Here is a 14,403-nt window from a genome sequence, read left to right on the forward strand (position 1 = left end):
AAGAAGGCAATTGTTTGCAGCTATTTGTTTTTTAATTGTTTATTTGGTATTTATGGCTTATAAAGAATGGTAACTTATGCTGGCCGACAGCTGGAGGCTTTGCCAGATGAGTAGGAAGATGCTGGAAATAAATGTGCTCTGAAATGTCTTGAAAGTAATGGCAAATTGAATATGTTTGATGTAGCAGAGAAGGGAAAAAACAGAGACATAACAACTCTGAATTTCCTTACATAGCTTTATTTTTTTTATGTTAGTTTATTTTTTTTACAATTTGTTCAGCATCTGTATTTTCAATTAAAAGTCCATTATACACATAACAAATAGTGTGCAACATCTCAAGATTTGAAAATATTTATTTTTCCACAATATGTCCGAAGTACTGAGTAGAGGAGAAAGATTGCCTCTCTTGACCTGCTGAGATACTTTGCCTGATGTAGCCAAGACATCATTAGCCTTCTTAGCTGCCAGGGCACATTGATGACTCGTTTCACTTGTTCCACCAGGACCTCTGGTTCATTTCTGCAAAGCTGCTTTCCAGAGTGGGTGGCCCCCAGCTTTTTCTTATATCGGGGGTTTGTTTCCTCCCCAGGTGCAGGATGTACTGAAATGAACGAACCATTTTCAAGATTTATACCGAGCAAATTAGTTCTTAGCACTAATGCACCCATTGTAAAAAGACACTCAAGGCATAACACTTGCTCAAGCTTTATTTGAGAAACAAGCTGAGCTTTTGTTGACATCGTCTTCCATGTGGCAAACACTATTCTTACAGACTTAGGATAATTAGTAAGTTTCCATAGCAAACTGCAATGAGAGTACACAAGTCACACCCTTTCCATTCAAATCTCATCTTGCAATGTTATAGCTTTTGAATTTGAAAAACAAAATGTATACAGAACTGGAACCAACATTCTAACTTCTACAATTATATATGTCTTTCTGTTAAAACTCCTTTATCTTTTTCTCAGTAAACATATAAACACAGATTACATTTTAACAGAATCTAGTTTAACATCATATCACTCTGGAAGGAATGAATAAATGTCTACGTGATATCTCTTTTTTTTTAAGCAATTACAATATTTTCCTTTGCAAAAGACAGGTGTTGATAGCTCTGTTATTAAACCGTGGCTTTAAAAGACATATACATTTGTATTTCATCCTGAATAGATAAATGATAAATAGATAAATCCAGTTTATGGATTTTTCAGGCCTAAATTAAAAGCAGCCATATATATATATATATATTTATATATATTTCCAAGTGTGTTTGTACAAACTGACCGCCATGAGATAAATTCATAAACCACAATTTGTTCTTGCATAGAAAATGCTATTTTTCCTGCTAAAGACCTGAAGAAAATTTCTAGATCTATTGTCAAATAGGTTTTAAGAAATGAACGTGGGGCAAAGGTTTTCAGAATTCTCCTCTTTGCCTCTTAGAAGACAGTGATTATCACTGAGAATTGCACTTTATTTAAAATTCAGTTTTATTTATTGTGCCAAAAATCACAGGAAAGAACATAATATCATATAGCTTGTGCAAAGACATGCTTTTCTACATGGTACCCTTGTTCCTTTGGCATTTTTGTTGGTGTTCTGCTGACTTGGGAAAGAGGGAAAGAAGAGGTTAAAACAAACAAACAAACAAACAAAAACCTGCACCGCTCTGTTTCAGTTATCAGTCATCATGGCCACTGAGGGTAGTCATGCACCCTTCAGGCAGTTCTGTAACTGCTGCTCAAAATGAGTCCTCTCTAAGTAGAAACATACAATTATCCAATCAAATTATTCCTAGGTTACACAACACAATTACCCAGCTTAATTTGAAGATGAAATTAATTGGAGGATGATTTTCTTTTTTTGCATAAAAAGTCCCTGTGTAGGATATTCATAAAGGAAAGTTAAACACTTGACTTTCATGCCAGAGTCTCTAAAAGTATCTCAATTTTAATCAGAAACAGACTTTGTTCCAGCTCTTTCCTTTTAGGAAGAGGAAGAGGTTTTAATATTGCAAATCAGCTCTTACATTAGCACAGAATATATAAGTAAAAGTAAGAAGACAAAAGAAGACAAAAGTGATGCCTTTGTGAAACTTTGTCTAAGGTCTATTATTTTTTTTTTCTCCTTCTCGTCTTCGACAGATGAAAATTGATTGAAGACAGGCTTCAGCATGAATTGTTCCACTTTGCTATGTCTCATGCTGACAGTGGATTCAGCTTTGGCTTTGCTCTCCAACCACACAGAAATACAGTGCCCAAACACAGATCAGTCTTTCACAACAGTTCGAAGAGTAAAACGTGGCTGGATATGGGAGCCCGCTTTTGTAACTGAGGAACAGACCTCAAGGATGCCTGTGTAGTTGGACAGGTATGGTAAGTCATGATGTAAGGATAGTTCAAGGTTAGATTTAATGGGCTTATTATCATCGTACTGCCTTGACTTGGAAGATCAACCATCCTCATTGACTTGGAAATATCAAGAAAGATACAAAAAGGGCTGAGATAGCTGTAATCAGGCAGCACAACATCTCAACTTACTGCAACCTGATTTAGGGTCAGAGAACTCCCTGGGCTAAAGGTCATGGTTCTGCAGTCAAGGAAACACCACTCACATCCTGTTACTAAAACTAAATCTGTGCAGAGTAGCTGAGGTACCAAGCTGAAATTTTCCTGTCTTCTGAATGAAAGTTAAGGGACTCATTTATCAACATTTGGCAACTTGCTTGTGCTATTTTTGGCACTTCATCAAAGAAGGCCATAGTGAGTGAAATTTACAAACAGTATTTAGCATGATTTTCTATTACACTAAGTAGCAGCTGATTTACCCCTCATTAATTTTAATGAAGCAGATTAATACTAAATCCTTTACCACTGAGAAACTACAGGAATCTGCATGGTTCATTAGATTAACGTAGCTTTAGCACAATGAACAATTATTTTCACCCTCCTTTAAAAATGTGCTTTAAGATAATTGTCTTATGATACGTTATCTATTCCTTATTTTTCCTTTCTACTTACAATTATTATTATTATTTATTATTATTATTTATTTTTGTAAGCTAGAAGTAATTGTAGTCTTGAGATCTAGTTTCTTTTCTTTAAGGCACTTTCTAGGTGAATGAACCAAAATAAGTTTAACTGCTAATTAACTAGCACTAAAATTTAATTGGGCCCAAAGGGTGAGGTGCTCAAAATTCATTAATTGCTTTTTTTCAACCCCTTCAAAATAACTACTACGGAATTGTGATTTGTGATGTCTTACCTCTAAAAGAACAAGTATAGACATAGTCATTAAAAATAAAATAAAAAAAAAAAATCATTATTACTTTTCCATATCTGAAAAGCATTGTTTCCCATAAAAAGAAATGTCATAAATGCCAAACATTTTCACGCTGCTGTAGATAATTTTCAAAATCTTGTGTTTCTATTTCTCATAGGTAAACTATGGATAATTTTAATTTAAGATTATTGTTCATTTAGTGCAGTCTAACCATTGTCTAAATCAGACACATTTACTTGTGGCTTTCTGTGAGTACAGTATGCTCTGTTATCAACAAGTAAATTGGCATTCTATGATCAACTTTATAGTAATAAGGCCCAGGAGGAAACTCCATCAACAATGACAAAGGTAGACAGTCTCTGTTAGCCTTATCACAACTTCTTTCTGCAGTTAGATTCAGAGCTTAATCTTCAAGTTTCATCTACATAGAATTATCTTCCATTACCATGTTTGAGAAAAAGTGTTCATCAGTACTGCAGTGTAAGATAGATAATGACAACACATACTTCTTGTCCCAGATCTCATTTACAATGAAAAGACCACTTAGTATATTATCTATTATAAAACAAACAACAAACAAAATACAAAAATAAGCTGAGAACCTTCTGTCTACTTTCCCAGCATATGTCATTTATTAGAGACCTCTCATTTATTATCGTTAAGGTCATGAAAATATGTTGGACATAATTATACTAAGCGAAATGGTTCATCATAGGTTTTGTCTAAACACCCAGTCCCAGTCAGGCTTCCAGGCTTCCAGTCTCTAAGGGTTTGATACACTCTGTGATCATATCTCAACCATATCTTAAGGTAAAGATCTAGATGTTCATTATCTTTCCCATGTCCTGGTGTTCATGACAAGGAACTATGATTTATGGTTTCTAGGAAAGAACCTGTGGTGCCCCTTAGCCAGATGTCATTCTTGGATGATGTTTAAACGAATGGGACCAAACCAATCATAAAGGAGTCCTGCCTTAGGTTCACCCTATAAAGTGAACTTGCCCCATGTTTTAAACAAAAGTACATATGTTGAAAGCTTTTGGCTTTAAGTTGTTTAAATTTTAGAGACTTTAACCACCATAACACTGAAAATTATTTATCTTGTGTTGAAAGGGAAATTAACTCTGCATAATTTGAATACTTTGTTAGGATTCAGTGCAAGAACTCAAAACTGTGTTCCTCATATCTCTGAGCAGTGTCCCAACCTCATTTTAATAAACTATCCAGTTGATGCATACAAAAAAAATTAAACAATTCAAAATAACCAGTCATTGTTCCAAGGAAAAGCTAAAATGATTTGTTTTTCACTTCAGCATTTGTCACAAAATATTTGAGTGAATATAATAGAGAAATGTGCCATAATTAATTCTTTCTCAGTATGTGACCTCATATTCTACACTGATCTGTAAGGTCAATAAGAATGAAACAAAACAGAAAAGTTATTGAAAATAATCACATAGACATATCTCTTACGTTTAAAAGCATTCCACTTAGTAGAATGAGCAAGTTGGATACATATTTATTTATTTTTTAAATTGGGTTTTTAAATTTTTATCCAGGCCCTTAAATATTTTGTCTAAGCATGAAATAAATAAATGTCAGAGAAATAATATGATGGAAGTTGATGTTCACAAACAAACTCAACTGTAGATGACTGGCACATTGAAAGGTTCAGTTACTGCTGTCGCAAAAGTGATGTTGCATATCATTAGCATTAACAGAACAATTATGTTGACATGAACAAATGCAGCTGAACCACAGTGGTCTCCAGGGCTCAGCTTCATCAGAGGAATCATCCTCATAAAGCTGATCTTAGCAAAATAACAGAGGACGCAGGTCTTCCAGGAAGGAATTACAAAATATGTCAATTTATTTCAGAATAAATAATACAGATTTATACCACAGAATGGCTTTTCATCTCTTTAATATTTCAACAGAATTGGAACACCACTCTCATATTCACACCTAGTATTGCTGAGTATAAAAACAATATATGTATATATAAAACTTTTAAAGTACACTTATAATTTATAATAATAAAAATTTAGATAATGTTTTAAGGTCCTTTGCCTTGTTTTCAGCAGAAGTTTGTGGGAGCTGATAAACCAATGATCTAAATTATGTATTTAACATTAATTTCTTTCACTTCTGTGTTTGTTTGTTTGTTTGTTTTTTTTTCACTTACAGCTGAAATCAGATTTAGACAAACAGGATGGCAACTTACAATACATTTTGACTGGGGAAGGAGCTGGAAGTATATTTATCATTGATGAATATAATGGCAAAATTTATGTGATACAAAAGGTGGATCGAGAAGAGAAACCCTTCTATATTCTAAGAGCCCAGGCACTTAACAGGAACACTCATCTTCCCGTTGACCTGAATCAGAATTTATTATCAAGGTTCGAGATATCAATGATCATGAACCACAGTTCTTGGATGGACCTTATGTGGCTACTGTTCCAGAGATGTCACCTGAAGGTATGACATGCCATAAACCAAAGTCTTACATGTATCAGAGTCCTTTTACACATTCTGGATTCATGCTTGTATTGAATATAGAAACCTGTCTTTTCCGTCACTGGCATAGCTATGAAATAGGTACTTGTTTAAAAATACAGCATCACACTTCAGAATAGATAGACTACTGTAACCAGTTGGTACTGCAAAGGAGATTTTAGGCAGACAGAATTCACTGCTTTTTCAATCAGTATAGCACCCTAGTATCTAGAAAATTGTTTAATGTATTATTATTATTATAACCTGTCAGCTCTTCAGACTATTGTGAAACAAAAGTAGCATTCACTTAAATTTTAAAAGCCTCTAACCTAAGTTGACTCTTTAAGCACACAAATAAGCTTGGCTGAACAGCACTCAACAGCCTCCTTCAGTTTCCTCTGATTCTGCTTAATAATTAAACAATAGGCTTTTATTATGCCCTATCTAGTATAAATCATACTATAGTGTAACTGGAGAAGAGTCAAAATCACATGACAAGCACTCATGATTTCCCCACAAATACAGGGATATTTTCCTTTCTGTAAGTAATGGGTTCAGAACAGGAATGAAGTGGGCTGATATGATGACCATCCTCATATCTTGTATGATGCCTACCTATTTACACAGCCAAGCCTCTTTCCACATTGGAAAGCTTCCCTTTGTTTGGATTAGATGGTGGGCAATAAAGCAGTCTTTCAATTTCATAAGCACAAAAATTGCAAAAGGATTTTCCTATCAAAAGTGATGACTTAACCTCTGGACCACTTCTTCCACATATCTATACATAAAAAGAAGATCTGGACCATGTACCTGGAAACTTAGTACAAACAAATATGAAGCAAATTTGCTTTGTGACTACAATAATATAGACACAGTAATATAGTATAAGATAAGATAAGATAAGATAAGATAAGATAAGATAAGATAAGATAAGATAAGATAGATTTATAGAAGATTATTTTATTATATATTATATATTATATAATACATATTATATATATTATATAAAATATAATTATATATTATATTATATTATATTATATTATATTATATTATATTATATTATATTATATTATATTATAATGTATAATTATATTATATATAAAATATTATATATTTTATTATATATATTATATATATAATATAACATAGATATAATAATACAATAAGTGACCACAATAATATAGAACAGTTTATTGTTTAGAATTATCTGGATATTTTTATCTTGGATTACACAGACCTGGGTCTTTGATACAGCTTTTTTTTTTTTTTTTTTTTTTCCATGTGATTCACTATTATTGATAAGACACTAGATCTCTTATAAAAAATCAATTTTAAATAGCTGATAATATAATATGGCTCCATTTACACTCACCCTAACCTATAACCTTTCACAGAACTATATCAAGAATTCAATTCTGAAACCCTTCTATTTTATCGTCCTGTCTTTATGACAAGTTCCTGTCTTAGTGATGAGAGGATGATTAAGAAAAAAAAAAAAAAAAAAAAAAAAAAAGGAAAAGATAATAAAAAAGAAGTCAGTTAGGGTAGTACTTATGGATCAAAGCAACAGTAGCATTCTCTTTCCATTTATCTGTTTCTCACCTCAGTTCACCAATAAGCAGTTGACAGATGAGAAGCTTCAATCTGTGTTCACTTGAGTTGCCTATAACTGACAATCTGAAAATAGAAGGTGCAGCAGTCTTTATCAAATCTGTCATCTACGGTATCTTTAAATTCCTAAAATACTACATCGCTTCAACATAAGATTTATTAATTATTTATTTTTTTAATAAAATATCCCACTAAAATATGAAAAATAAATCAGAAGTAACAGCATTCTCTCAATTTGTCAGAATGTGTAAAAAATAAAACAACATATCTGTGTGCCTCCCCTCTTAGACACAGACTTCTTGAGATAGTGAATTCATAGACTTGCAATTAACCATTATATAACATGAATTTAGGATGGCCCTATTGATCTTCAAATATTTTCTACACTCCTATGTTTGGCCTCTCTAGCACTTTTGTTATTGTTATTCTAGCACTTTTGCTATTGTTATTTTAGAGATTACTTTTCATCAGCTTCTTCTGTGTAGATACTAGTACACAACAGGCTACATTGGGTTTATGAGGCAAGGTTTTAGTAGCAGGGAGGCTACAGAGGTGGCCTCTGTGGGAAGGTTCCAGAAACTGCCCTGGGTTAAATTAGAACCAGCTACATCCAGCTCCAAGTTGGATGCCAGCACCTGTTGCTGGCAAAGCTGAGCCAGTAAGCAATTCTAGTTGCACCTCTGTGAGATCATATTTAAGAAAGGAAAAATCTGCTGTGCAAGAGCATATGGGAGAGAGTGAAAAAATGTAGAGGAACAACCCTACAGACCACAAGGTCAGTGCAGGAGGTGCTCCAGGCCCCAGAGCTGAAGTTCCGCTGTGGCCTGTGGAGAGGCCCCTGGTGGAACAGGCTGTTTCCCTTCAGTCCAGGGAGCAGATGTCCATGCTGCAGCCTGTAGAGGAGCACTCAGTGGAGCAGGTGGATATGGCGTGGAGGAGCCTGTGGCCCATGGACAGCCCCCACTGGAGAGCAGGCGAAAGGACTGAATCCTGTGGGACAGATCCCATACTGGAGCAGAGGAAGCGAGTGAAGAAGCAGAGAAAAGGCATTATGGACTGACCACAACCCCCATTCCCTGTTCCCCTGTGCATTTTGGAGAGAGGACATAGAAGAGAGTGGATATCATGGAGGTGTTTTAGTTTGCTTTTAGTTCTCACTTCTTTAGACTGCTATATGTGCTCTGTATTTAGGTAATAAATTTCATTAATTTCCCTTATGCCAAGTTTGTTTTGTCTGTGGTGGTAGGTGAGTGATCTCCTTGTCCTTATTATCAGCCTTTTCTTTCATCATATTTTCTCCCGCTGTTCTATTGGGGATGGGGCATAAGAGAGCATCTGTATGGTGCTCAGCTACCTACCCACGTTAAACTAAGATACTGGCATACTAAAGTGTATTTCGAGACATACAGAGTATAAATGGAATGGTATATACTGGTATACACCCTAATAGCTCCAATACATGAAACAGCTGAGCCACACCATGCTGTCCTCTCTGGGCTCACTTACCTTGCCTCTCCAAGTATTGCACTTCTGAGGTGAAAGCTCATTTGATGTATATCTTAAAGCATTAATCCTTAGAAGGGAATTTTGAACTTCCCAAATGGACAGAAACACTAACCAATCAAAATCACAGTGCTTTTCTCCCAGTAAAACAGAATCTCCTTCTGCATAGTAAGAACATAGACCGGAATTACTTTAAATGGCACAGTGCAATAGAGAGTCTTAGTCTTTGCTCCATTTCAGAGCTCTCTAATGATGTTTCAGCTCAATTATATTGGACCTGGGATCTTTTTATGAAAAAACTTGCTTAGGAAGCATGGTCCATACTCAGAAAAGTAGTTCACAATTGCTGAGCTTTTTGTCTGGAACTAAGAAAGCGAAGAGAATAATTCACAGCTGGTCATGTATTACTTGCTTCAGAAAACCACAGAAAAACCAGAAAACAGGCATAGATAATTTGTACCTAAAGTTAGGTACAAATATCTAAATGTATACTAATGTGACAACAAATTAGAATATATTTTACTTCTTTCTTAGCTCTCTTTTATCTTCAGTACTAAACTTTATTAGGATTTTAAATGCAAGTGTCAATGTGAATGAAAAGTGTGTCAGCAAATGAACTCTTCTAAGAGTACAGGACTGCAGTTTTCCCTTGGGCATTCCGTGCAGTTTTACATTAAGTGCTTCCCATATAGCTGTTAAAAGTGTACAAATGCGGTATATGTGATGGAATGGTTAGGTCAGATGCAATAATATATCAGTAATTACTGTTTTAGTAGATTTCAAACTCTAGTTAGAAAAATGAGTAACTATTTTTATACAAGGGCCTTCTAGTTTACCTAACGGGTTGCAATATATAAGTGGCACAATAAATATTTTGTCCAAAAGAAGTAAAACCAACGGCAAAGGAATGTAAAGTAAATCTTATATAACAATCAGAAAAAAAAAAAAAAAAAAAAAAAAAAAAGTAATTTGCTTTAAATAGAACCTAATGAAAAGCACAGAATGTGTAAACATGTTTACTATGCCGCTTAAGACATTTATGTAGACACAACACATATTTGGAGCTAAACTTTATATCGATGTCACACAGACTCACATATTCAGAAAATGCATGTTCTAAAGCTCACAGATAGATTTAGTTGATTTGTCTCTGGCATTATAGCAGTTTTCACATAAATTATGTTAAACTATGTTGGAGTTTTATTATATCAATTATATGATTGCTGTCATTATATAATGGCTGGAATGTCAAGAGGTGGTCTTGTTTATTTGTTTGTTCAGAAAAATAAATAAATAAATGAATAAATAAATTTTATCTGGTCAATTTTTCTCTTCCAACCAAGGAATTAAAAAAATGGCCGAACTTTCTTTTCAAAATTTATTGGGAACATTAATATTACTGCTCTAATTTCTATCATTCAAACACAAATGTCTAGGTAAAAGCATACTTCCTTTTGGCAAATGGTTTGCTTTTTTTGATATGGGTTAAATGTACAAAGAAATAGAGGTTTCATAGCAGTGAAAGACTAAAAAATGAAAAAAAAAAAAAAAGTTTTCCAAATCTGGGCAACATTTTTCTTCTGCTCCCTTCATAGTCCATATTTAATTTAGAAGCTCATGTACTGATCATGAAATATTTGTCCCTTGCCTGCTTCATGTTTCCATTACGCTGCTTCTCCCTGAGCCCACCTGGGCAAATTCCATCCTTCTCCCTTCTGTGATACTATGGAAGAGTTAACAAGCAAGCAAAAAAAAAAAAAAAAAAAAAAAAAAAAATTATTCTGGGGCTTAGAGAAGCAGCAAATGCTATTTTAGTTTCAACATTTCTTTCTAATGGACAGAAACTGTAGAAAATGAATCTGTCTTTAAATGTTTGAGACTCAAGGAGCTGTAACAATAACCTTGCAGTTCTTCATTCTGTTGTTGTTCTATCTTGTTAAATATGGTGCTGTAAACAAGTCCATTTCTGAATATGGTTGTTGGTACCTTGCTTGGGTTTCTTTAGTAGAAAACTGAATTTATAACAGGCTTGATATTGTATTATCCACAGTGATCAGTTCCTTTTTAGCATTCACTCAATTTCTTTTTAAACAAGTGCATTATAGTCATGCTAAAATTCCTTAAAGATTAAATTTTCAGTATTAGTTAATACAGAACAGTTTTCCATAGATTGCAGCTGATGTGAACTTAGCTGCAGTATAGCCAGATGTTTTCATTTAGTTTATCTTTTAGCCTTGATAAAGAATATTGTTATTTATGAAGCGCATATATGCCTCAACAAATAACGTATTTGTTTTTCTGGTAATAATTATTGACTTGTAGTTTGACCATAAAAAGATTCAGATCTAATTCCTTGAGCTCCATCATTACTTTTCTCTTCCAGTATAACTATACATAGATTTTTAATATATATATTAGTATATGTTACAGCTCTAAGTAGGTGCAAACATGAACATACACCAGATAAAAAAAAAAAAAAAAAAAAGTATTTCCTGCTTTTTCTCACAAGAAGTGATATTTATGTTGTGCAGAACTAGGTAAGGAAAAAAAAAAAAAAAAAAAAGGAGACAAAAATAAAGTTTACCTTATGAAATTATGCTACAGTGAATAATACATTTCAAAGAATAATCATCATTAATGGCACCCTGAATTTTCTGCAATCTTGTTTATAGAATATAGCCAGCTTTCAGTTAGAGATGAAAATCAAGCTCTGCAGATTGATTCTGTTGTGCATTCTGCCATGGAAAAGGCTCATTAAAGACTCAAAAATATGAAATGTTATCAGAGCCTTGTCATACTTCTTGGCTGCTTTCCTTGCTAACAAGTAATTTCTTTCAGTCAGGTAGTGGGCCTACTAGTGACAAAGTCGCTTTTTTTCTTATTCTTAAAGAAAAGTTCCATAAAATACTTAGCAGAATATTCAAGGGGAGGTTAAACAATTTATTCTACTTCATTTACATGCCAAAAATTAGGGGAAAAGGCATAAGATGTACAATTTTAAGCAATATATAGACAGTGCTGAAAAGTTGTATGTTATTTCATTTTATTTTAATTGAAAATCTGAATGCATCAAAATAGTTGCCTATGGAATATTTTCCATTTCTGATGATGGATTTTAGAAGGTGAATTTGCTCCTGCAAATTTTCAGGAGGGTTTGATAATATAACTGACTTATTAAAATGTCTTTAAAGAGCTTGTGCTGTGTAATTATGAAATAATTTATACAAGATGAAAAACACTGAAGAGAAACAATAATGAAAAAAATGAGAGGACAAGAGGCATAAGCAACAGTTTAAAATAGCCCTGTAGATAATTCCAGAGAAATGCAATAAGTAACTTCAATATGTGTTTGTAGACAATGAATAAATATAATCCACTTTATTTTTTTTTTGAGGTACTTCGGTCGCACAGGTAACAGCCACTGATGGTGATGATCCTTCTTATGGGAATAGTGCCCGTCTGATTTACAGTCTCATTCAGGGTCAGCCTTATTTCTCTGTGGAGCCAAAGACAGGTACTACAGAATGATCTTGTCACCTGATAAATAAATAAATAAATAAATAAACAAACAAACATAAAGTAGATACAAGCAAATATTTCTTTCTTCATTTCTGCAAGAATATCAATTGATATCACCATATATTTTTGCATTTTTGCATAACTCCTAGATTTAAACAAACAAATAAGTAAGTCATTACTTTCTTTCCCAAGGGAAGCTGAGATTACATCTCTTTTTAGAGAATGAAGAATTTAGTTAGATTCTGAGTACCCTATTCAACAAGTGGACCCAGAGAGACACACTTTTGACTTAGCAGCTCTAAGACTCACTATGTGACCATTTCTATCTCTATGTAGTTGGAGAAACCACAGATATGTGATATCTCTCCAAAATCTTGATTTCTGGGGAAGATGGTTACATATGGTAGAGAAGATATATGGTGTGTTCTGCTCCCTGTAACTCTAAGAATGAATCTGTAACACAGTGTAGATGTTCCCATGAGTACTAATTTCCAGCATTAGGACAGGTGTGCCGTGCATAGTGTAGACCATAAATCCACAACTGTGACCAATGTTCCATTTTATACCCATATTATATAGTCAGATATTGGGAAAAAGCATGACTATTATATGTCAGGGATATAAAAAATGGCTTTATATTTTCAGGGGTCATCAGAATGGCTTCCCAAATGGACAGAGAAACAAAAGATCAGTATTTGGTCATCATCCAAGCCAAAGATATGGTGGGACAAGCTGGGGCATTTTCAGCAACAGCTACAGTTACCATCAATCTCTCTGACATGAATGACAATCCACCTAAATTCATAGAGAGTGAGTATAAGCTTCTTACAGTAGCTGAAGACTTTAGGAAATTTAGATTTACTGTAGCTCTGTTAAGTTCGATGATAGGGTGTTTATTTATATTTTTATTTTTTTTTTTTATTTATTTCTGAACAAGTCTATGCTTTGTTTACAGCAAACAAAAAATAAAGACAAAAAAAATGAATGGAACAGAAAACCAACCACTATCAAAGGACCTCAGGCCTTCTGTTTTTATCATGAGGCTTTAGAAATAAATATCTTATATATTAATCTTTATCTTAGAGATAAATATCTTACATATTTGGAGATAAATATCTTGCTTTATATATATTTTGTGCTCAACAATAGGATACAACTCCCTCTCCTCTCCTCTCCTCTCCTCTCCTCTCCTCTCCTCTCCTCTCCTCTCCTCTCCTCTCCTCTCCTCTCCTCTCCTCTCCTCTCCTCTCCTCTCCTCTCCTCTCCTCTCCTCTCCTCTCCTCTCCTCTCCTCTCCTCTCCTCTCCTCTCCTCTCCTCTCCTCTCCTCTCCTCTCCTCTCCTCTCCTCTCCTCTCCTCTCCTCTCCTCTCCTCTCCTCTTTGTTTGTTTGTAATGTTATGTTTTGTTTTGATTTTAATATTTGATTATTTATTTATTTTGGGAGGTACTGTGAGCTTTTGACAAATGATGTGACAGTCTGTGTCCAGGGAGTTTGTTGCAGACGTGGGAGATACGCTGGCGGGAAGAACTAATAAAATGTTTTTTGGAAAGTGCTGCAATCCACTGCTTTTTTTTTTTTTTTTTTTTTTTTTTTTTTTTTTTTTCACCCTGCTGTAGTTGATTATCCTGTCTGTCCATTACTGGATTAGATACATAGGTCTATTAAAAGTATTAAAAGCTGGGGACTTTTTCCTGATTTCTGAGAACCTCAGGCCATCATACTCTCAATAACTATAAACCATGGATCACTGAACTGTGATAGTATTTGTTTCCTCAGGACTATACTATTTGAATGTCTCTGAAGATGCTCCTGTGGGCACTACGGTAGGCAAAATCATGGCAGAAGACAGCGACATTGGGGAGAATGCAGCCATGAACTATTTCATTGAAGGAGATAGTTCAGATGTTTTTGACATCATTACTGACAATGAGACTCAAGAAGGAATTATCTTATTAAAAAAGGTGAGACATCAGAAGCTTTCTGAA

General features: G+C 34.2%; 1 protein-coding gene across 1 annotated transcript in view; it reads left to right on the forward strand.

Moving 5' to 3' along the window:
* The window catches only part of CDH19 (cadherin 19), a 66,778-nt gene that overhangs the window by 25,880 nt on the left and 26,495 nt on the right, over positions 1 to 14,403 (forward strand). Inside the window, 6 exon segments of the mRNA XM_032181449.1 lie at positions 2,145 to 2,375; positions 5,470 to 5,656; positions 5,659 to 5,763; positions 12,293 to 12,412; positions 13,063 to 13,227; positions 14,195 to 14,379. Of these exon segments, the coding sequence (XP_032037340.1) occupies positions 2,373 to 2,375; positions 5,470 to 5,656; positions 5,659 to 5,763; positions 12,293 to 12,412; positions 13,063 to 13,227; positions 14,195 to 14,379 (765 nt within the window). The 5' untranslated portion in view covers positions 2,145 to 2,372.

This window comes from Aythya fuligula, chromosome 2 (assembly GCF_009819795.1).
Source record: "Aythya fuligula isolate bAytFul2 chromosome 2, bAytFul2.pri, whole genome shotgun sequence".
NCBI lineage: Eukaryota > Metazoa > Chordata > Aves > Anseriformes > Anatidae > Aythya > Aythya fuligula.